The 26,294-nt window shown below is 34.6% G+C and overlaps 1 protein-coding gene across 6 annotated transcripts in view; it reads right to left on the reverse strand.

Annotated features, from left to right (window-relative positions):
- KANSL1L (KAT8 regulatory NSL complex subunit 1 like) overlaps positions 1 to 26,294 on the reverse strand; it is a 162,674-nt gene that overhangs the window by 18,981 nt on the left and 117,399 nt on the right. For all 6 annotated transcript variants that reach the window (XM_034655104.1, XM_034655103.1, XM_034655101.1 and 3 more), the window contains 2 exons: positions 5,253 to 5,415; positions 2,343 to 2,450 (listed from right to left, as the gene is read on the reverse strand). In XM_034655104.1, coding sequence (XP_034510995.1) covers positions 2,343 to 2,450; positions 5,253 to 5,415 — 271 coding nt within the window. The remainder of the gene's footprint in view (positions 1 to 2,342; positions 2,451 to 5,252; positions 5,416 to 26,294) is intronic.

Raw genomic sequence — 26,294 nt, forward strand, 5'->3', positions numbered from 1 at the left:
AACTGAACATAATAAAAAAAAAAAATTAAAAAAAATAAAACATGGACTCTGAGCCAGACTCCTTGGACTTGAATCCTGACCCTATCACTACTCAAATGTGACTTTAGGAAAATTAATTAAGAGGAAAATAATAATACTCACTTTACAGGGTTGTACAGATTAAAGCACTCAACAAATATAAAGCCCTTCAACCAGTAGTGGCATGTAAGGAATGTTTCATCAGAATTATTATTATTTATTGATGAGGCCATCCTTCCCACAATGATAGGAAAAAACACCTTTTTTAAATCATTTAATGGACAGTTGGGTGTGTCTCTCGGCTATTTAGTTTCCTTGATCTGGCTTCCATCAACACCACAATAATGCTTAGAGCTTTATAATTTTGTTATCTGGCACCTCCCTCTTACTGATCTTCTAAAAATTTTATTAGCTATTCAACATTTTTTCTCTCAGATAAGCTTTAGAATAACTTTGTTCCAAAAGAAAAGAAGAATCCTGGGATGCTTGGTTGGCTCAGTCGGTTAAGCATCTGCCTTCAGCTCAGGTCATGATCCCAGAGTCCTGGGATCGAGTCCCACATCAGGCTCCTTGCTCAGCAAGGAGACTGGTTTGCCCTCTGCCTGCTACTCCCCCTGCTTGTGTGCTCTCTCTCTCTGACAAATAAATAAATAAAATCTTAAAAAAAAAAAGAATACCTCTATGATTCTAATTAGAATTACATTATATATTAAACTGGGGAAAAATAGCATCTTAAGTTCCAGTACTGTCCTCTTTTTTTTTTTTTTTTTTAAGTGGGCTCCATGGTGGGTGTGGAGTCCAACGTGGGGCTTGAACTCATGACCCTGAGATCAGCACCTGAGCTGAGATCAAGAACTGGACACTTAACTGACTGAGCCACCCAGGCGCCTCAGACAATACTGTCTTCTGATAGGAACAGGGTTATTTCTCTCTATTGGCACTATTCTTGCATTCTTCAGGCAACTTCTTAAGTTTTCTTTGTGTAGGTCCTTACTAAGTTTAATTAAGCCTAGATATTTTATATTTTCATTGTCAATGTGTCTAGTATAATTCCTTTACATATCCTAACTGGTTATTACTGGTATTTATAAAAGCTGCTGATTTTTATAAATTTTTTTTTTTAAGATTTTATTTATTTATGTGACAGAGACAGAGATAGAGAGAGCCAGCGAGAGAGGGAACACAAGCAGGGGGAGTGGGAGAGGAAGAAGCAGGCTCATAGCAGAGGAGCCTGATATGGGGCTCGATCCCATAACACCAGGATCATGCCCTGAGCCGAAGGCAGACGCTTAACCGCCGTGCCACCCAGGAGCCCCTATAAATATATTTTAAAATCTGCTACTTTTCAGAACTCCAATTCTAACATTGAATTAATTCTTGAGTTTTTGAGGTAGATGATTATTTCATCTGGAAGTAATTTTTCTTAGTTTGTATGACTTTTTTTCATATTAAGATTTTCACTTTGTAGATAGTCAAAACAAGTTGATGTTTTTCTTCTTCTGATTGTTTCCAAGCACAATGTCCCCACCCCATTCATAATACTCATTAACTATTTCATTATTGCATTATAATTCAAGTTTTATTTTGTAGTTTTGGTGTTTTAATTCTTCAAATTCTTGGAACCAACTAGAATTTATTCTGATACATGGTATGAAACAAGTATGTAAACAAAATTTCCCCCAAAAGACTAACAATACTAACAGTACTATTTATTGAATAGTTCTCCATGTTCTCATTGATTTACAATTCTGCCCTTATATAATAAAGTATAAGCTATATAGTCTGCTTCATGGATTTACTTTCCTAAATGTATACAAAATCTATGCTAATAACTATTACAAATTTTTGTGATGTTTCCATTTGTGGTTAGGATAGATTCTCTTAATACTTTTTCCAGCAGTTACTCTTGTATTTTCCCATTTATTCTTCCCAGTCGGCTTTACAATTATTTTGTTAAGTTAACCAAATTCTATTAGAACTTCAAGTTACACTGCATTACACTTATATATAAACCAATAGGAAGAACTGATATCCTTATTAATCCTATCACCTAGGAATGCTGTGTTCTCCACGTGTATTTAGATTTCCTTTTATATTTATCAATCATATTTCATAATTTTCATTCTATAAGTATCACATTTCTTAAGATCACTCCTGTGTATCTTCTATTTGTGCGTGTATGTTGTGATTTGTAAAATGTGAATATTAAAAATTAAGGATTTACATTTTGTTCCTTTGTTAAATTTTATTTCCTTAGAAAGTAAAAACAAAGTATCTCAAAGATGTAAAAGGCATATAAAGTACAAGTTTTGTAAATGACATACCAGGTGATGGAGATATGACACAGTCTCCTACAAATTTATTTTCAGCAAGATCTCCTTTTATTTCAGTCTTTTTAAACAATGCTTCAAAGTGAAAATGAAGAGGCACATCTGGAAAAATAAAATTTTAAAAAGTACTAAAGTGAATACCATTTTTTACAGATTCTAACATTAAGATTGCTTTCTTTCTCTCAGTAGCATATAAGCTTAGAAAAATAAGCAAAAACTTGAAATATCACAACAATCAGAAGTGGCAAAATATTCTCTCCAAGCATATAGACAGCAGTATTTTGGAAATTAGTGATTATATGTACTAAATAAACAAAAACTCTAATGATGAATAAGCACCATTCTCAGATAAAACAAATGCATCCAAAGGTCTTGAATGAAACATACAGCCAAACCTGGCTGACTCTAAGTCCATTCCACCCCACCCCACCCCCACAAACATAACATTTGAAATAATGAGGTTTCTGAAAGATATGTTTTAATTACTTGAGGGAAATCCACTATAATTCAGATGCTACCTTTGATGAAAATACCAAGTTTCATATTCCCTAGTTTACTAGTATTACAAATCACAAAATATACTTTTACAAAGATTAAAACACATTTACAGATTTGCTCTCTTCCTTTAGACTTAGATGTCAATTCACTATATTTATATTCCATATTCTCACAACCAAAAGAGGAGCTAAATAATAAAGTAGATGTGATTCACCTTTATTAAAGTTTTTTTCCTCAATCAAGAATGCAAAAACAAAACCACCTTCAAAAGTATTTAATAGAGACACCTAAACTTCTTCCTAAGAAACAAATATTTAATAAAGCAGCTGAGGTATTGAAAATTTTGCTACTGAAAAAAAAACTAATTATGAACACATAACTCAGAACAGACACAGAACAGGTCTGGATTTTAAACAAAGAAGTATCTCTCCCTCAAATGATAAATTTTAATAACAGATCCATACTCAAGTGCAGAAAAACATACCAAAAAATAAATAAAAATAGGTTCATGAGTTTCAACATGGAGTCTGTCCCAAAGGGACAGAGCAGAGGTACAAAAGATTTCAATCATAGCACTATATACTATGATCATACAAAAACTACATAACAAAGTGAGACTAAGATTACAAATTAAATGTTATTTAAACATTTCAGGAATCCAATATCTTCCAATTACCAAAACATAAGTTTATTTCTCCAAAGAAATATCACTTATTTTTATGAAGAAAGTATCACCTATTCTACCACTGTTCTTCATGAGTCGTGAGAAAACATGATGTAACTAGGGATGGCCCTTGTTCCACCCATATACCTTCCTTAGTACCCACACTGTGACCATTGGACTTTTATAAGAATATTTCATAACACTTTAATATACTTATTAGTTTACATTTCAGTTGTCTTAAACTAGAATGCAAGTACTTTGAGGGATTTATTTGTATTTAAACTCTTAGTACCTAGTAAATAGTAGGTATTCAGATTTCTATTAAATGAATGCAAGAAGAAATGAATAACCTAATTAATAAGTAGGGAAGTTAATCTTAACTTATTGGAAGGGACAAAAGAGGATTAAATAAGGGATAATTATGCCAGCTCTCAGGGTTATATCATCAGAGAAACAAATGTAGCATGAGAAAACAGAAAGGCAGTGAAGAGTAAAGATTAGGAGTGTGGCTCTGGAGTGTGACTACCTCATATCAAATCCTACCTCTATCATCAACTAGCTGTATGATCTTGGAATAATAATTTAACATCGCTAAGCTTCAATTTTCTTGTATGTAAGATAAAGAGAAAAATATGAAAACAGGGTTGTTGGAGGAATTAAACAAGAAAATGTAATGTGCTTACAGGTATGCTATAAGCCCAAATGTTAGCTGCATTACCACTGTTATATTTATTATTCTTTCTTTCTATTATTAAGTTCTCCTCAAAGATGGAATAACATAGTTCCTGCCAAGAACTTAATTTTAAGTATGGTGTAGCTAAGAGACCACTCGAATACTGGTAAAAAAAACAAAACTAAGATTCAAGGATTACAGGCAGGAGCAGGTACAGAAAATCATGCTTTACAAAGAGGAGCAGTCCCTGGATGATTAAAACCAAAAGCTGAAAAGGAAACAAAAGCCCATTTGAGATGTCTTCCCTTAAAGAGAAGAACCTTAGATAACTAGTGTGAAGATGGTTTCCCTTTTTACCCTAATATTTACTTCAGTTCAATATGGAAACAACTTGGAGGGGTGCCTGGCTGGCTCAGAAGCATGCAACTCTTGATCTTGGGGTTGTTTGAGCCCCACACTGGGCACTGAGATTACTAAAAAAATAAATAAAGGAAAAAAAAAAAAGAAAGAAAGAAAAGAAAAGAAACACCTGGAACGGTTCTAACAAAAACCAAGGACTAGAAACTTAAAGGGATGTGGGCCTATATGTGCCTCATTCACTTGTTACAGATTATAGATTTTCTTGAAGTTCAAAAGTTGACTACACCTAAAGATGGGCAATTTCTTATCCCAAAGAAACTCTGCTGATTATAAGCAGAGGAATATTATGTAGCAGAGAAAACTCTGTGCAAAACAACACATTAGGGGGGAAAAAAACCCAACTTATTGAGAAACATTTCAACAGCATAGTCACTTTATCAATAAAATTCTAAAAATTTAACACTGAAAAGATCAAAAGCTAGTTATTTCCCAATATAACTCAAAATGGTTTCCAAGGAATTTAAGAATCAACTTGCAAAAATAGAACATTAACTCACAGAATTAATTCCTCTGTGAAAACTGTTTAGTTCTAATATCCAGTGACAAAATAATTGATAAAATTTTATTAGATTCCTCCTATCTACAGAATTAGACTTTACCACAGAAAATATTCAGAATTTACTTAGACATTTTTTATAAGTAGGCTTACCTGATGGCAATGATAGGACAGAATGGAAAGAAGAGTCCAATTCTGATACATGTTCTCTTAATATTTGAGATTTTGAATTGTGTTCATAGCTTCTCCAAGTTGAAGCTGATTGCAAGCAAGGCATTTGTGTAGTGTTTAAAAACGTTTCTTTTGAAGGCAAAGTCTGCAAGGAAAAAAAAAGACTTCATTTTTGCTTCAAAATTGAATCAGAGAGGATATAACAGTTACAGAGTACAGTATCTGAATGACACTAGAAAGTCCTAGCTTAGTAAGTCACCTTAGAGAAAAAGCTTGAAAATGACAAAGGGTTTATGAGAGAAGTTATTAAAGGCCATAAATGTGATGAGATTTCACTAACCCTTTTTCAGTTTTTCAAAAGGAAGAGCAACATCTGCGAAAATGGGTATTTCCCTCACCTTATGAAATCACAATAAAGAGAAATGAGTTTAAGGAATGTTGGGTTAAAAGAGAAGAGCTCCAGCCCACATTGGTGAGGACTGTAAGTGATTGTGAGCAGGTGCTTCGCTAAGATTAAGAATTGTGCATACTGTTTTCCTCCTTGCAATCTGTTACAATAAGCGAATGAAACTTGAATCTCTGCCTTAAATTCCAATGCCAGACAATATCTACACTGGAATTACTGTGAAGTACCATGAGTATTGTACATGTTTACACTAGGTAAAATTTAACTTAATACATTAAAAAAGATATGTATAAAACACACACTGTATGTTACATGAGTTTGTGTTTCTGAAAATAAAGTTAAGATCTGAGTCCAGGAATCTTAAGAAAACCGTGTTGCTATATCAAAAAAAGTTATGTTGCTACATTAAGAAATACATACTCTGTTTAAAAATTGGATTTTAGATTATTTTTACTGGTTATAAAATTAGTATACAAAGAAAAGAGCTATACAATAGATAAAATATTTTAAAAATTAATAGAGCTCATTTGTACTTTCCCTCCCCCTTCACCTCTACCTCCTACAATAACATTTGAACTCATTTTGTTTTTCAATGTAACTGATATTTAAAATGCTTATAACAACTGAGATCTTTAGATGCTATTTTTAAATGCTTTCATTTTATAAACTTACATTAGGTTTGTCAACTTTCTTGAGTTTGAGTTTCCTAGCTAACCTTGGCATTTTCTAGGTTTCTACAGCACCTTAGGCATATCTATGTCTAATACAGCATTCAACTAGACTTCCTCTGGACTGCTATTAGCTCCCTGAAGGTTGGGACTAGAATTTGTTCAATCCTGTATTCCCAGAACCTGACAGTCCCTGACGTATGGTTGAAACTTGAATGCTAACTAACTGAATTTTATCTTATTTGCTTTAATAAAAATGTAAGTGAATACAAATTCTCAAATGCATGTATGCCTGAGACTATTCATTGGGGAAAAAATAGTTTCTGTTAACATATGCTAGAATTTATCATGTAGTGATTTCTGTTTACATTCCATTAGCCAAGCCCTAGGTCAGAAAGTCATACCTAGCTGTAAGGAGGGTTAGAAAATGCAGTCATTCTGAGTAAACTGCTAAGTTTTTATAAAAAGATATCACATGTTTATACATGATTATAATAATGTGAGTCATTTCCAAGATTTATTCTAATGATGTTATATGTATATACTTATGAGATCAGTTGCTGTTTCTTACCTTTACAAGATACACTGGTACTCCGGACTCACTCTAGAATTATTTGCCCTTTTATGATGTACTTCAGAAAGGTATAAAAAATATTTAAAATTACAAAGAAAAAAATGTGCTAACCTCCCTTTTCCATATATGGATAGAGCATTATGAATAAAAGGTGATAAAATCTGAATATTTACCATATAATTAGTTTTCTCTTGCAATTTTTCCAAATCCAGGAAACCCAATAGCCAATTTGAAACTATCCTAAATAATTATGGAGACAAGTGAGGGGCATCTAGGAAAAGGCCTTTTTGTTCCCTGCATAAAAAGTGAAGCCCAGGAGGCTGAAAAGGAATGGATGGGAAAATAAGAGAAAGACCAGGAGACTCTTGCCAATAAAAGCTCATATGTCTAGAGGGTGTGATCAACAGTACCATATGCTGCATAAGATTCAATCACAATAAAGCTAAAAAGTATCCACTAAACTTTTTAGCTTTAATAATGAAACATTTCATATATACAAAAGTATATAATTTATAGGGAAGCCATAAAAATTTAAAAAGACAACTATACTCACCATCCTATTTCAAGAAACAGAACAATACCAATACCTTTATGCTTTCCCCTCCTACCCTAGCCACATGAGCCTGTGGCAGAAATTGCAACTTTCCTCCCAATACCTGTGCTCTCTTTCTCTTTCTCTCTGTTCTAGAGCTCCTGATTTTCAGCTAGGCACATTTCTCAAGCCTCCTTGGATCTAAAAATTACTATACAATAGATACGGTCTAGCCGGAAGACCATGAAGAGAACTCATATGTTCAACTTCCTTTTTAAGGTCACTTACTCCTCCATTCTTCCACATTGCACTTGAAATGTAGCTGTGGTGGCAAGCCACCATAACCCCATGGATGAGGAGCTCCAAAGAAGAGGACCCTGGCTCCTAGATAACCATGCAGAACATAACTGTCATGCCTAGGATATTTTCAACCTCTTACAAGAGAAATAAACTTGTATCTTGTTTGACACTATGTGGGGTTTCTGTCAAATGCAGCTGAACCTGTATCTTAACTAACACAATGTGCCTCCTTAATCACATATTTTCTCTCATACTTCCAGAAGTAACTGCTATCCTGAATTTTATCATTTCCTTGATTTCCTTTTAGTTTTTCCACATAAATATATGTAATTCTATGTAACTTTTTAAATCTGCATTCTTTAAAATGTATATAGACAGAATAATGGTAAACGTATTTGCCTGCTGTATTACCCAACATTATGTAAATAATGCAATTCACCATTCTTCTGTTTTTAAATATCTAGAATGTTTCTCATTTTTTATTATTATGAACAATACACGGGTGTAAGAATTTCTCTAGAGTATACTGCTAGAAATGGAATTGCTAGGTTAAAGAAACGCATCCACGAATGCACACATTCAACTTCACTAGAGGATATATTGTATTACAAAGTAGTTGTAACTAAATTTACACTCGAGCAAAGCAGACCTTGGCTCTCACTGCTTTAGATTCATGCCAACAAGTATATTGCCAGATTTTATTTCTGCAAATCTCAGAGCATACAAATATTATCTCATGGTTAAAATTTGTATTGTTCTGCTTACTATTTGAGTTGACCACCTTTCCACACCTAAAATTGGCCACTCACTTTTCCTTCTTTTGGGAAATACATATTTTGATGATTTTTCTCTTGGAATGTCTTTTTCGTACTGATTTTTAAAGTTTTTTTTAAACACTCTAGAAAATTACAAATCCTTTGTAAGTTCTATACATTGCTCCCTGTCTGAGCTTCTCTTTTCACATTCTTTGCAATGTCTTTTGATAACAGATGTCAACTTAAATGTTTCCTTTACATATAGTTTGCACTTTGTATCTTTATGAGGAAGTCTTTCCCTACCTTGAAGTCAAAAGATATTCTTCCCTTTTTTTTTCCCTTAAGTTTTAAGGTTTTGCCTTTTGTATTTAGGTCTTTATCTGAAATTGATTTTTTTGGTGCATGATGTGAATCCAATCTTAATCTAATCTTTTTTCTTATATGGATCATCAACTCACCAAACACCTTTTATCGAACATCCTCTTCCAAATGATTTGCAATGCTACCTGTTATATATGTACCACATTCCATATATGTGTGAGACTATTTCAGCAATCTCTAAATTTGTACCATTTGTGCCTATACTAATAACCAATATCTTAATTACTGTATGTTTACATCTTGATATATGATAGTCCAAGTTTCTCTACCTTGTTCCTCAGGGGTATCTTGGCTATTATTGGCTTTCACTATTCTGCATAAGTTTTAGAAACAGCTTAATTTCCACCAAAAACCTGTAGAGCTTTTCTACCCTGAATCTGTAAATCAATTAGGATATTTCTGGTTTTGGTATCATAACTAAAGGTCATCCAATCCAGGAATGTAACATATCTCTTCATTTACTTAGATCCTCTTTAATTTCTTTCAATAAAACTTTATAATTTTCTTCTCTAAAAGTCTTCTCATATTTTGTTAGTTGTATTTTTCTAAACTTTAATATTATTTTTTGCAATTTTAAAAGGAATTTAAAATTAAAATTGACTTTTATATTTTGAACATAATCCACAACTTTACTAAACTTCCTTATATAACAATGTATTTGTTGTTTCTTTTAGTTTTCTATTATCCAAACATATTATCTACAAATAAATGACAGTTTAGTTTCTTGCACTCAATCCTAAAATTTTATCATTATTTAGGGGGTTCCAACCATGCTAGATGGGCTCACCAGTTTGGTAAGGATCAGAAATGACCAAAGAAGTTATTGTTTTGTTCCATACTATAAAGGAAATGCTTTTAATTTCTAAGAATTAAGAATGATATGGATTAATAATAATTATAGATTCTCTCAATAGATGCAGAAAAAGCATTTGACAAAATACAGCATCCTTTCCTGATTAAAACCCTTCAGAGTATAGGGATAGGGTTCATTCCTCAATCTCATAAAAATCATCTATGAAAAGCCTACAGCAAATATCATTCTCAATGGGGAAAAGCTGGAAGCCTTTCCCTTAAAACAATGAGACTGAGGAAAGAGAAATTAGGGAATCCATTCCTTCAACATAGTACTAGAAGTCCTTGCAACAGCAATCAGACGACAAAAAGGGATAAAAGGTATCCAAATCGGCAAAGAAGTCGTCAAACTGTCTCTCTTCGCAGATGACGTGATACTCTATATGGAAAACCCAAAAGAATCCACCCCCAAACTACCAGAAGTTATAGAGCAATTCAGTAATGTGGCGAGACACAAAATCAATGCTCAGAAATCAGTTGCATTTCTATACACGAACAATGAGACTGAGGAAAGAGAAATTAGGGAATCCATTCCATTTACAATAGCACCAAAAATCATACGTTATCTTGGAATTAACTGAACCAGAGACGTAAAGGATCTATATTCTAGAAACTACAAATCACTCTTGAAAGACATTGAAGAAGACACAAAAAGATGGAAAAATATTCCATGCTCATGGATCGGAAGAATTAATATAGTTAAAATGTCCATGCTACCCACAGCAATCTACACTTTCAATGCTATCCTGATCAAAATACCGAGGACATTTTTCAAAGAACTGGAACAAATAGTCCTTAAATTTGTGTGGAACCAGAAAAGGCCCCGAATCGCCAAGGAACTGTTGAAAACGAAAAACAAAGCTGGGGGCATCACAATGCCAGATTTCGAGCTGTACTACAAAGCTGTGATCACAAAGACAGCATGGTACTGGCACAAAAACAGACACATAGACCGATGGAACAGAATAGAGAACCCAGAAACGGACCCTCGGCTCTCTGGGCAACTAATCTTTGATAAAGCAGAAAAAAACATCCAGTGGAAAAAAGACAGTCTCTTCAATAAATGGTGCTGGGAAAATTACAGCTACATGCAAAAGAATGAAACTTGACCACTCTCTCACACCATACACAAAAATAAACTCCAAATGGATGAAAGANCGAAAGACCTTGATCTGAGACAGGAATCCATCAAAATCCTAGAGGAGAGCATAGGCAGCAACCTTTACGACATCAGCCACAGCAACCTTTTTCATGACACATCTCCAAAGGCAAGAGAAACAAAAGANTCCAAAGGCAAGAGAAATAAAAGATAAAATGAACTTATGGGACTTTATCAGGATAAAGAGCTTCTGCACAGCCAAGGAAACAGTCAAAAAAACTAAGAGACAGCCCACGGAATGGGAGAATATATTTGCAAAGGACACCACAGATAAAGGACTGGTATCCAAGATCTACAAAGAACTTCTCAAACTCAATACACGAGAAGGAAACAAATAAATCATAAAACAGGCAGAAGATATGAACAGACGCTTTCCCAATGAAGACATACAAATGGCTAACAGACACATGAAAAAATGTTCAAAATCATTAGCCATCAGGGAAATTCAAATCAAAACCACACTGAGATACCACCTTACGCCAGTTAGAATGGCAAAGATAGACAAGGCAAGAAACAACAATTGTTGGAGAGGATGTGGAGAAAGGGGATCCCTCCTACATTGTTGGTGGGAATGCAAGTTGGTACAGCCACTCTGGAAAACAGTGTGGAGGTCCCTTAAAAAGTTAAAAATTGAACTACCCTATGACCCAGCCATTGCACTACTGGGTGTTTACCCCAANGACTACTGGGTATCTACCCCAAAGATAGAGACATAGTGAAGAGAAGGGCCATATGCACCCCAGTGTTCATAGCAGCATTGTCCACAACAGCTAAATCATGGAAGGAGCCGAGATGCCCTTCAACAGATGACTGGATTAAGAAATTGTGGTCCATACAGACGATGGAATATTACTCAGCTATCAAAAAGAACGATTTCTCAACATTTGCTGCAACATGGACGGCAATGGAGGAGATAATGCTAAGTGAAATAAGTCAAGCAGAGAAAGACAATTATCATATGATTTCTCTCATCTATGGAACATAAGAACTAGGATGATCGGTAGGGGAAGAAAGGGATAAAGAAAAGGGGGGTAATCAGAAGGGGGAATGAAACATGAGAGNTAAAGAAGGGGGGGTAATCAGAAGGGGGAATGAAGCATAGAAATCCTGTATAAAGCCAAGGGCCTTTCAAATGCTACTCACTTTGTTAACGGGTGAACTAGAACTCATAGAGAGACTATGGCCTCTGAGAAATAAACTGAGGGCTTCAGAGGGGAGGGGGTGGGGGAATGGGATAGGCTGGTGATGGGTAGAAAGGGAGGGCACGTATTGCATGGTGCACTGGGTGTTATATGCAACTAATGAATCATCGAACTTTATATCAAAAACCAGGGATGTGCTGTACGGTGACTAATGTAATATAATAAAAAAATTTATTATAAAAAAAGAAAAACAGAATAATTGTAGATTTTTGGGGGGGTCATACTCTTTATCAGAATATGTTCACAGGCTGCCAAAAGTATTTTTAAAATATATTAATGTTGAATTTAATCATATACTTTTTGTGAACCCGTTGAAATAATTACATATAGTTTTCCTTCCTAAATTTAATAATGTGGTGAATTAATTACATTAATAAAGTTTTAAATGTCAAACCAACCTCGGATTCTTCTTGAAGAATCTTGCTGGGGTTTATCAATTTCTTTTCAAAGAATCACCAATTGATTTGTTCACTTTCTATATTGTATATAAAATTTATCGTATATGTATGTTTGTTTGATAATTCATTGATTCCTATCTTGATTTCTTTGGGATTAATCATATTTATACATTCTTTTACTTTTTAGTGGTTTCCCTAGAGATTATAGTGTACATTTTTAACTTGTTTGCTTTTATTTTTTATTTTATTTTTTAAAGATTTTATTTATTTATTTGACAGAGATAGAGACAGCCAGCGAGAGAGGGAACACAAGCAGGGGGAGTGGGAGAGGAAGAAGCAGGCTCATAGCAGAGGAGCCTGACGTGGGGCTCGATCCCACAACGCGGGGATCACACCCTGAGCCGAAGGCAGACGTTTAACCGCTGTGCCACCCAGGCGCCCCAACTTGCTTGCTTTTAGAGAATAACACAAATTATTCCTCTTACCATTTCCTGAAAACAGTGAGACCTTAGAATGCTTTAACTCCATTTACTCCCATCTTTCTGTATTATTGTTGTTGCCATTTTAATTCTACATATAATCAAAACACTACAATATATTATTATTACTGTCAAAATTTATATTATCCATTTACTTACCTTTTCTGTTGCTGTTAGCTCCTTCCTACAATTCTGTGTTTCCAGCTAAGATGTTTCTTCTTCCTTTGCTATTATTATACTGTAGATTTGCTGTCAAATTCTCTCCGCTTTTATTTATCTGAAACTTTTATATATTATCATTTTTAAAGGATTTCTTTGTGACTACAGAATTCTAGGTTGGATCTAGAAAAAATTCATTTTTTCTGTCAGCATTTTAAGGATACCTTCATTTTCACCTGGCTTCCACTGTTCCTGGTTAATAGTTAAGTCTTATTGTTGCCCTGATTTAAAATATGTGTTTTTTACCCTGACTTAAGATTTTCTCTGTTTTTCATTTTGGCAGGTTTGCCATAATATACCTTTATGTAATTTCTATATATTTGTTCTTTTTGAGGTTCACAGAACTACAGGAATCTACAGGTTAATGTCTCTTTTTAGTTTGGAAATACCCTATTATTGTTTGTTCAAATGTTACTTCTGCCCTATTCTCTCTCTTCTTTCTCCTAGACTCCAAGGACATATACGGTTAGATTTTTTTTTTCACTGTCGCACACTCCTCTCTGTTGTGGGTTTTGTATTTTTAAAATTCTTTCTTATCCCTATGCTTCCACTTAGTATTTTATATTAGTAATACGTCTTTTAGTTTATTAATCCTGACTTCTGCTCTTATTTGTAATCTAATTCGTAGTTAAATTCATCTGGTGAGGTATTAATGTCACATGTTTTATTTTTCAGTTTGAAATGTTCATAGAAGTCTCTTTTTAAAAAAAATTATAACATTGGAAGTTTGCCAGCCTGTAACATCAGCTTACCTATTTCAAAACCCAATTTTTGTCTTTTTAAATAAGTCACATCCAAAGCATAATTTCAGACTTTAAATAAAAGACCTAATCTGTTATTATTAACTCTGTGCAGACACTCTTTTTTCCACTTTTAGCCAGAGCCTAAGGCAGACAAAGGAAAGCTCTTTTTATCTCTGTGTAGCAGGTTTGAGTTCTAGTTCACCCGTTAACAAAGTGAGTAGCATTTGAAGGCCCTTGGTTTTATACAGGATTTCTAATATGCCTCCTCATATCCTCCATGTTCTAGGCTTTAGCTCCAGTCTCTCTCAAGACTATTCAACAAAACTTTCTCTCTTTCTCTTTCCCTCCCTCCCTTCTCCTGTCCTTCCTTTTCAGTTCTGAGGATTTCCATTTTTCTAAGTCAGATTAACCATGAATTGTATAAACTTTTTTTTTCTTTTTTTTTTTTTTTTTTTTACATTTTACATTCTAATATTTTGTATCTGGAGGCTTTCCTAAGAACTATTCCACCACATTGCTGGAATCAGAAGTTCTGCATTAGATCTGGCAGCTAAAAAGGTGACTCTGACATTTAAAAAAATATTTCAATAAAATCCTTTTGTTGGTCACTAATCTAGTAGGGTGAAGAATGAAATAAGAAACCGGAGACACTGCAGTGCTTCTAAAGGAACCCAACATTTGAAAGAGATAAATACAAACACTTTCAAACTTATTGTGGAGGAAAGAGATTAAACAATAGCTAAATGAGATATACTACTTAAAAAATCAGTTTTGAAAGGAAAAAAGGAATCTCCATTTCTGTCCATGAAGAAGTACAGCTATGCTATTTATATCAAACAACTGTTTTCAGAATTTGGACAACAGGCAGCATATGACTGTTATCCCTGAGAGAAGAAAACAAATGAGGTGATTCTATAAATCTAACAGCTTTTTGCATGGAGGTATGTTCCTAAGATTTTGGCACAAGAAGGGGTTGCAAATAGAGCATGACAATCTACCTAATTTGAAGAGACAGATTGAAGTCTGGGGAGAGAATGGTAGCTACAATTTGTAGAAGAGAGTGCCCTAAGAGAGGAAGCTATGCAGAGAAAGGGCTCCAGAAATCCACAAGGGTGCTTTTTAGTAATTTGTGTCAAATAATAATCTACACATGCATGGGATGAAGCAAAAAGGCCAGTCTAAGAACAATTAATTTGGGGGTGGGGGAGGAAGCAAGAAAAAAAAGAACAAACAACACATGGGAGAAATAAACAGCAAAATGGTAGATTTAAACCTAACTATATTATAATTACATTAAATGTAAATGGTCTAAATATCCTGCTTAAAAGGCAGAAACTTTCAGATTGGATAAAAAAGACCCAAACATATACTGTCTAAACCACTTTAAATATAAAGCATATATAAGTTACAAGTGAAAGTATGGAAACAGATACACCACCCAACCACAATCATTAAATCAGTATCACTGAAAGTAGATTTCAGGAATATGAACAAACACATAAGAATAAAAGGGTCAAATCATAAAGACATAAAAATAAAACATCTATGCAGGTACTAACTAAACTTCAAAATATATGAAGCAAAAATGGAAATAACTAAAAAGAGAAATAGACAAATCCACACTTATAATTGGAGATTTGAACCAAATAGGAAGAAAATCAGGAAGGATATGAAAGACTTGACTGGCATTATTGACTAAATAAACCTAATAAACGTTTAAAGAAAACCCCATAAATAAAATAGAATATAAACTCTTTTCAAGTATGCATGTAATTTCACCAAGATAGACTATATGACGAACCATAAGGCAAATCTCAATAAATTTAAAAGGGCCAAAATCATACACAGTTTGTAATCACAATGGAGTTAAGTAAACAAACCAGAAAGATATTTGGAAAATCCCCAAATATTTGAAAATCAAACACAATTCAAAATAATCCAGGGTCAAAGAGGAAATCTTAAGAGAAATTAGAAAATATTTTGAATTAAAACATATCAAAAGTTGTAGGATGTTAAAGCAGTGTTCAAAAGGAAAATTATAGCTTTCTATATTATATTAGAAAAGAAGACTGAAAATCAATGTTTTTAAGCTTCTACCTTAAAAGAAGTTAGAAAAAGAGACGGTGGCAAATTAAACCCAACGTAAGCATAATTTACTTATGATACCAATACACCCAGTAGAAGAGCTAACGTTAAAAGGACTGATAATATTGTGTTGAATATGGAGTAATTTTAACTTTCATACATTGGTAACATGAAATGATACCATCTAAAAACAATGGCACAAAAAGTTGTATATTTATAACAGCTTTACTCTTAAAAGCCAAAACCCAAAAACAACCCAAATGCCCAAGAGCTGATGAATGTATAAAAAATTGTGATATGGTCAAACTATGATATCATACAATATAATACTATTCTGTTTTACATTCTTTTTTTTTTTTTTTTTTTTAAATAGGCTCCATGCCCAGCATGGAGCCCAACATGGGGCTTGAACTCACAATTCTGAGATCAAGATGTGAGCTGAGATCAGGAGTCAGACAACTAACTGAGCCACCCAGGTGTCCCTATAACCCCTTTTAATCCTCATTTTCCACTACTATTTCCTTTCACCCCTATTCTAATGTATTTGGATCTCTTTGTATGTGTCCATTATTGTGGGACACATTGTAATTTTAATATTTAAGTTTACATAAGTGGTATTAACCTAGAGATCTTATTTGGAATCCATTTGTCTGCACTTATGCCAACCCATATACTGCATTATTGTAAATCAGTTTCTGATAGTCCTACCGCCTATCCATCCTCCCCTCTTTTTTAAAAGTATACTTAGCTATTTATGGATATATGTTCTTAAATAATACATTTCAAAAAATCCAGCAAAAATTTTGACCATAATTACGATTAATTCAGGAAGCTTGAATGTCTTCCACTTATTAAGATACTCTACATCCTGTAATAACTTTAGACTTATTTTTATAGCAATTTTATGTATTCTTTGCTAATTATGAGGTATGTGACAGTCTGCCTTTGGGAATGTATCTGGTTTTATATATTTAATTGGTTATTACTTATGTGGAGAAATTATATTTGTTCTAATAATCTGTTGATTCCGTTGGATTTCCTATGTAATTATTTCATCTGAAAATAATGGCAATTTTATCTCATTCCTAGGTTCAAAATAATCTTCCTTCAGAACTTTAAAGACATTGTTCCATTGTCTTCTGGCATCTATAGTCACTGATAATAATTTCAACAGAGTTCCATTCTTATCCATTACAAGTCACATTTTGTTTTTGCAGTTAGTTTTGTTTTCCTTTCAAAAGCTTTAAGGTCTTCCAAACAATGTATTCAAAAATTTCATTAGGGGCGCCTGGGTGGCACAGCGGTTAAGCGTTTGCCTTCGGCTCAGGGCATGATCCCGGCGTTATGGGATCAAGCCTCACATCAGGCTCCTCCGCTATGAGCCTGCTTCTTCCTCTCCCACTCCCCCTGCTTGTGTTCCCTCTCTCGCTGGCTGTCTCTATCTCTGTCGAATAAATAAATAAAATCTTTAAAAAATTTTTTCATTAAAATGTGATCAGGTGTAGGCTATTTAACTCTTAATCCTCCTCCTATGTTTAACCATTTGGATATACTGCAATGCTTCACCTTTAGATCTTTGTAAGGTGTCCTTCTTCCTAATGTCAATCAAATCTCTATCTGAATGCCAATTATATTGAAATGCCTTTGTGAAACTCTCTTATCTAAAAGAGACTACCCTCTTCCCCAGAACTCTATGTCCTTACTTCAGTTGGCTGTTTTTTTCCAAAGCACATCATTAAAATTGGGGGGGGGGGGCAGAGGGAGAAGCAGCCTCCCTGCAGAGCAAGGAGCCCAATGTGGGACTCAATCCTACCACTCCAGGATCATGACCTGAGCCAAAGGCAGATGCTTAACCCACCAAGCCACCCAGGCATCCCTAAATTACTTTAAGGAGTGAAATATCATTCTGATTACAGACTGTCTGTATTAAGGAATCTCTAGTAGAAATAAGTAACTAATAAGAAGAAAATACAGAATGATTTTATGACTCAGAATGAGGGAAGACTTTGGAACTCTGACTCAAAAACCAGAAGCCATAATATAAAGCTTGATAAATTCACCAATAAAAATTACAAACTTCTCCATGGGGGGTAAAAATTCAAAAGAGTAAGGAAAAACGGGAAAAAATACCAGCAAGTCCTAACAAAGGGCAAATTTCTCTAACATATATATTAAGTATATGTGAGAAAAATATATAATATTTTTCTAATATATGAAAAACACCTAAAAATCAATAAAAAAGGCAACAAATACTCAATAGAAAACCGGGCAACAGATGTAAGAAGTCAGTTCACAAATAAAAATGTCTCTTAAACATATGCAAAAATGATCAGTCCCATATTAAAATAATGTAAATGGAAACTACACCATGATACCATGTTTCCTACCTATAATATTGGTTTTAAAAAAAAAGGCCAAAAGTTTATAATTTTACTGTGTTATAAACATATGAAGAAACAGGCACTCATACATTGCTGGTAGGAATGAAAACTGTTTCATCTCCATATGGAGGGCAACTTGACAAAAAAAAAAAAAAAGAAAAATAATTTATTAATTTCTTTTTTAAGGATCTATTTATTTATTTTAGAGAGAGAGCATAAGTGGGAGATGGACAGGGAGAGGGAAAGAAAATCTCAAGCAGACTCCACATTGAGTGTGGAGCCCAATGCAGGGCTTGATCTCACAACGAGATCATGTCCTGAGCCGAAACCAAGAGTTGGATGCTTAACCAACTGTGCCACCCAGGTGCCCCAGATAACTAAATTTATAAACATACATACTCTTTGACCTAGCAATTCAATTTCTGGGAATCTTTCCAACAGACATACTTACAAACACGTAAGTTGAACTATCTCAACCTGATAATAAGAATGTACGAAAAATCCACTGCTGACATTATAGTCCATGAAAAAAAAAAGACTAAAAACTTTCTACTTATATGAAAAACAAGACCAGGGTGTTCTTGTCTTCTTCACCTTCACTACTGATATTCAATATTATACTAGAACTTCAGTCAGAGCAATGAGGCAAGGAAAAGAAATAAAAGAGATAAAAATTTGAAAGATAGTTATCTATTTGCAGATGAAAAGCTCCTCAATATAGAAGATCCCAAAAAGCCCACAATAAACCCATTACGGCTATGAAATGAATTCAGCAAAATTACAAGGTACAAGGCCAACAAACAAAAGTCAGCTGCATTTTTATACATCAGCAATAAATAATCCAAAAAGGAAATTAAGAAAACAACTGCATTTGTAAGAGCATCCAAAAAAATAAAATACCTTGAAATAAACTGAACCAAGGGGGTTAAAGACTTATACCCTGAAAACTATACAACACTGCTGAAAGAAATTAAAGAGAACATAAATAAATGGAAAGACACCCTATGTGCATGGATTAGAAGACATTACTGTTAAGATGATATATACTGCTATTGTGATTTACAAATTCAACAAATCCCTACCAAAATACCAACAGCCAAATAGATCCCAATCAAGCTGGAGAAGGGGGATCCTGAGCTCATCTACCACAGACACACCAAGGCTGAAACTATATATACAGAATCTATCTCTGAAAATAATCTGAAGACTAGCCAAACAGCTATTCCACAGTTTAAGATATAAAGGAAAAGCAACATCAAAAAGGATGGGAGGGGCAGAGACATGGTTTAATCACAACCCACACCCTGGCTTGGCACCCACAAATAGGAGGGATATCACAGGCATAAAGGTACTCCCCAAAGAGTAAGAGGTTCAAGCCCCACATCAAGCACCCCATGTCCTGGGAACCTACACCAAAAAGACAAGCCTTCATAATGTCTGGCTTTGAAAATCAGCAGGGCTTAATCCTAGAAGCTCTGAAAATCAGTGAGGCTTATTTCAGGAGAGCCAAAGGGCTAGAGGAAACCAAGACTCTGACCCTAAAGAACACACACACAAACTCACTTTCTCCAAGAATACTACAGGGGCAGCCATGTGAAAAGCTTCTGGGCCATATGTGAAGGAGATCTATTGACTAATTTTAGAATGTGTAATGAAGGCATAGGGATCTGTAGGAACTTTCTCTAGGACAGAAGTGCTGCTGACAGGGCCACGTGGGTGGCTCAGTCACTAAGTGTTTGCCTTCAGCTTAGGTCATGATCCCAGGGTTCTGGGATCGAGCCTCACATCGGGCTCCCTGCTCAGCGGGGAACCTGTTTCTCCCTCTCCGTCTGCAGCTCCCTCTGCTTGTGCTCTCTCTCTGTTAAATAAATAAATAAAACCTTAAAAAAAAATTGCTGCTGGCAGGTACCATTTTTCTTGCCTTCTTTCTGCTGAGCTGGCCTAATGACTTGTGCCATTTCCGACACTCTCCATCTGCTTTGCTAGCACTGCTCCCTCTGCCCCGGCATTTCCCTACAGAACTGCCCATTGCAACCCATCCACCCCACCAGGCAACCATAACAAAGCAGTTCCTATCTTGCCAGCCTCAGCTGACACTGGCATCCCAAAAAAGTGGCACCTACCCCAGCACACATAGGCGGCCTCAGCTAGAACAAGCACTTTTACAAAATGGTTCCTGCTGAGGGAGCCAGACCCGCCCACAAATGTGCCCAGAGCACTTATACTCTAGCCACAACAGGAAGGCACACACACCCCACAGATAGGACAACCCTGGAGCAAGTGGTTCTGTTGACAATTAGAGATTAGGATTCTGGGCCCAACAGGATGCTTTCTACGTAAGATCATTCCTTCAGGATCAATAGACACAGCTGATCTACCTAATACATATAAACACAGAAAATCAGGCAAAATGAGAAGACAAAGAAATATGTATAAAATGAAAGAACAAGACAAGACCTCAGAAAAACAACTAAACAAAATGGAGATGATGACTAACATAACACAATAAAAAAAAAGGATTTCAAAGTAAGGGTCATAAAGATGCTCACTGTACTCAGAATGGATGAACACAGCAAGAATTTCTAGAAAGAGACAGAAGTAAAAAAAAGAATCAGAGCTGAAGAACATTATAACTGAAATGAAAATTACACTAAATGGAATCAACAACAGATTAGAGGATGCAGAAGAAAAGATCAGCAATTTGGAAGAAAGGATTGTGGAAATCATCTAAGCTAAAAACCAAAAAGAAAAAAAGAATTTTAAAAAATGAAGATAATTTAAGGGACCTCTAGAACAACATCAAGCCGTACTAACATTAAAATTATAGGAAGTCCATAAGGAGGAGAAAGGGGAAGAAAACTCACTTGAAGAAATGATAGTGGATTACTTTCTTAACCGGGAGAAGGAAAAAGACATCTAGGTCCAGGAAAGAAAGGGAGCCCCCACACGAGACGAGCTCAACAAGTTCCACACCAAGACACACAATAATTAAAAGAGTAAAAACTGAAGACAAAGAGAGAATTTAAAAGGCAACAACAGAAAAGCAAGGGAATACTCATAAGACCATCAGTTGATTTTTCAGCAGAAACTTTTTTGCATGCTATACTTACAGTGCTGAAAGAAAAAAATAATACAACCAAGAATACTTTACCTGGCAAGACTGTCATTCAGAAGTGAAGAAGAAATATTGAGAACAAGAAAGGACAGAGAAGAACTACAAAAACAACATGAAAACAATTAACAAAATAGCAATAAGTTCATAGCTATCAATAAATACTTTAAATTGAAATGGACTAAATCTTCCAATCAAAGACACAGCGTAAGTGGATGGATTAACAATAAAAAAAAGACCTACCCATTACTACCTACAAGAGACTCACTTTAAGCCTAAAGACACATACAGACTGAAAGTGAAGGGATGTAAAAAAATATTCCATCCAAATAAAAATGAAAAGAAAGCTGGGGTGGCAATACTTATATCACACAAACTAGATTTTAAAACAAAGATTTTAAAAAGAGACAAAGAAAGGCATTACATAATGATAAAGGGATCAATCCAACAAGAGGATATGAGAATTGTAAATATGTATGCACCCTACTTAAGAACACCTAAATATATAAAGCAAATATAAACAGAAATTAAGGGAGAAACTGACAGTAATACAACAGCAGTACGGGACTTTAACACCATCCTTACATAGATGGAATGGATAGATCATCTAGAGAAAATCAATATGGAAAGTGATGCAAACGGTGCATTAGAGCAGATGGACTAAATACACACACACACACACACACAACATTGTATCAAAAAACAGAATACACATTCTTTTCAAGTACATGTGGAGCATTCTCCAGGACAAATCACATGTTATGTGACAAAACAAGTCTCAATAAATTTAAGAAGAATAAAATCATATCAAGCATCTTTTCCAATGACAATGGTATGAAAACAGAAATCAATTACAAAAAAAAAAACTGGAAAAAAATGTAAACACATTGAGGCTAAACAACATTCTACTAAACAACCAACAGGTCAACAGAGAAATCAAAAAGAAGATGAAAAAATACCTTGAGACAAATGAAAATGGAAACACAATGCTCCAAAATCTCCAGGATGTAGCAAAAGCAATTCCAAGAAGGAAGTTTATAGAGATAGAGGGCTACCTCAAGAGAAAATAAAAATCTCAAATAAATAATCTAATCTTATACCTAAAGGAATTAGAGAAAGAAAAACAAAGAAAAAATTTTGTAGAAAGAAATACAGACTGGGAGCAGCAACAAATGAAATAAAGACTAAAAATAAACAAAAAACCACACCCAATACAAAAGATCTATGAAACCAGGATACGTTTCTCTGAAAGGACAGAACTGATAAACCGTAGCTAGACTCATCAAAAAGAGAGAGGACTTGTGCGCCTGGTGGCTCAGTTGGTTAAGCATCTGCCTTTGGCTCAGGTCATGATCCCAGGGTCTCAGGATCGAGCCCTGCGTCGGGCTCCCTGCTCAGTGGGGAATCTGCTTCTCCCTCTCCTCCCTGCTTATGCTCTCTCTTGCTCTCTAAATCTGACTCTCTCTCTCAAATAAATAAAATCTTTAAAAAAGAAAAAAAGGAAGAGGACTCAAAATCAGAAATGGAAGAGAAGTTACAACAGTAGAGAAACACAAAGGATTAAAAGAGACTACTACAAACAATTATGCCAACAAATTGTGCCATCATATTGGACAACTTAAAAGAAATGGAAAAATTCCTATGTGCCATCAAATTGGACAATCTAAAAGAAATGGAAAAATTTCTAGACTAATCAGAAAGAAACAGAAAATCTAGGGGCGCCTGGGTGGCACAGTCGTTCAGCGTCTGCCTTTGGCTCAGGGCGTGATCCCAGCGTTCTGGGATCGAGCCCCACATCAGGCTCCTCCGCTATGAGCCTGCTTCTTCCTCTCCCACTCCCCCTGCCTGTGTTCTCTCTCTCTCTGTCAAATAAATAAATAAAATCTTAAAAAAAAAAAAAAGAAACAGAAAATCTGAACAGATCAATCATTCCTAATAAAATTGAATCAGTAACCAAGAAACTTCCAACAAACAAAAGTCCTGGACCAGACAGCTTCGCAGATGAATTCTATCAAACATTTAAAGAGTTAGTGTCTATCCTTCTCAAAGTATTCCAAAAAATTGAAGAGGAAGGAATGCTTCCAAATTCATTCTATGAGGCCAGCATTACCCTGATACCAAAACCAGAAAAGACCCTACAAAAAAATTGCAGGACAATATCCCTGATGAACACAGATACAGAAAGTCTCAACAAAATATTAGCAAACCAAATTCAACAATACATTAAAAGGATCCTAAATCATGACCAAGTGGGATTTATTCCAGGGATGAAAGGATGGTTCAATATCCATAAATCAATCAGTGTGATACACTACATTACCAAAATTAAAGATAAAAATCATATGACCACCTCAATAGATGAAAAAAGCCTCTGACAAAATTCAACACCCATTTATGATAAAAAATACTCAACAAAGTAGTTGCAGAAGGACTATACCTCAACATAATAAAGACCATATATGACAAACCCACAGCTAACATCATACTCAATCATGAAAAGCTGAAAGCTTTTCCTTTAAGATCAGGAAAAGACAAGGATGCTCACTCTTGCTATTTTTATTCCACATAGTAATGGAAGTCCTAGCCACAGCAGTCAGACAAAAACAAGAAATAAAAGACATCCAAACTGGTAATAAAGAAGTCAAACTACCACTATTCTGCCATCATGCTGATGACATGACACTATATATAGAAAATGCTAAAGATTCCATCAGAAACTATTAGACTAAATGAATTCAGTAAAGTTGCAGGATACAAAATTAGTATACATTTATATACTGTTGTTTCTAAACTACCAGAGCTATCAGAAAGAGAAATTAAGAAAATAATCTCATTTACAATTCCATCAATAAGAATAAACTACCTAAGAATAAATTTAACTAAGGAGGTGAAAGATCTGTACTCTGAAAACTATAAAACAATGAAAGAAACTGAAAATGACACAAATAAATCTAAAGATATACAACATTCACAGATTAGAAAAATTACTATTTTAAAATGTCCATATTACTCAAAGTAATCTATAAATTCAATGCTATTCCCATCAAAATACCAATAGCTTTTCTTACAGAACTGGAACAAATAATCCTAAAATTTGTATGGAAAGACAAAACCCCAAATGGCCAAAGCAATCATGAGAAAGAAGAACAAAGCCTGTAGGTATCATGCATGCAGATATCAAATGATACTATAATATCAAATGATCAAAACAGTATAGTAGTGGCACAAAAAACGGATATATAAATCAATGGAATAGAATAGAGGGCCCAAACCACACTTATATAACCAATTAATCTATGGCAAAGAAAGCAAGAACATACAATGTAGAAAAAATAGTCTCTTATATAAATGGTACTGGGAAAACTGAACAGGTATGTGCAAAAGAATGACAAACTTTCTTGTACCATATACAAAAGTAAACTCGAACTAGGTTAAAGACCTACATGTAAAATCTGAAGTCATAAAACACCTAAAAGAAAACACAGACAATAAGCTCTTGGACACTGGTCTTAGCTATTATTTTTGGATCTGTTTCTCAGGCAAGGGCAACAAAAGCACAAATAAACAAGTGGGAGTACATCAAACTAAAAAGCTTTGGCACAGCAAAGAAAAAACTATCAACAAAATGAAAAGGAAATCAACTGAATGGGAAAAAATATTTGCAAATGATAGATCTGATAAGGGGTTAATATCCAAAATACATAAAGAACTCATACAACTTGCCACCAAAAAAACGAAACAGATAAACAAAAATCCCCAAATAACCTGTTTAAAAAATGGGCAGAGGACCCAAGCAGACATTTCCGAAGAATAGATGGCCAACAGACACATGAAAAGATGTTCATCAATAATCATTGGGGAAATGCAAATCAAAATCAAAATGAGATATATCACCTCATACCAATTCGAATGGCTAATATAAAAAGCCAATATATAACAAGTGTTGGCCAGGATGTGGAGAAAAGGGAACCCTCATGCACTGTTGGTGGGAACGTAAATTGGTGCAGGAACTGTGAAAAACAGTACAGAGGTTATTAAAAAATCAAAAATAGAAATATTACATAATCTAGCAATTCCACTTCTGAGTGGAAAGGAAAACACTAATTTGAAAAGATAAGCACCTGCTAGGTTCGTTACATCATTATCTACAATAGCCAAGATACGGAAGTAACCTAAGCATACATCAATAGATAAACGGATAAAGATGTTGTGTACATCCACAGACACACACGGATATTACGCAACCATAAAAAAGAACAAAATCTTGCCATTTGCAACACATGGATGGACCTAGAGGGTATTATGCTAAGTGAAATTAAGTCAGAGGAAAACAAGTACCATGTGATTTCACTTACATGTGGAATCTAAAAAAACAAAACAAATGAACATTAAAACAGAACCAGACCCATAAATACAGAGAAAAAACTCATTGTTGCCAGAGGGGAGGGAGGCTAGAAAATGAGTGAAATAGTTGAAGAATATTAAGAGGTAGAAACTTTTAGTCATAAAATAAATAAGTCATGAGGATATGAAGTACAGCATGGGAAATATAGTCAATAATATCGTAATAACTTTGCATGGTGACATGGTAACTAGACTTATTGTGGTGATCATTTTGTAATGTACATAAATGTCAAATCATTATGTTGTACACCTGAAATTAATTAATACTGCATGTCAATTATACTTCAGTAAAAATTAATTAATTGGAAAAATTTCCAATTGCCTTTTTGGCAGAACTGAAAAAGCCAATCTTCAAATTCATATGGAAATGCAAG

The sequence above is a fragment of the Ailuropoda melanoleuca genome, chromosome 2, assembly GCF_002007445.2.
Source record: "Ailuropoda melanoleuca isolate Jingjing chromosome 2, ASM200744v2, whole genome shotgun sequence".
NCBI classification, from domain to species: domain Eukaryota; kingdom Metazoa; phylum Chordata; class Mammalia; order Carnivora; family Ursidae; genus Ailuropoda; species Ailuropoda melanoleuca.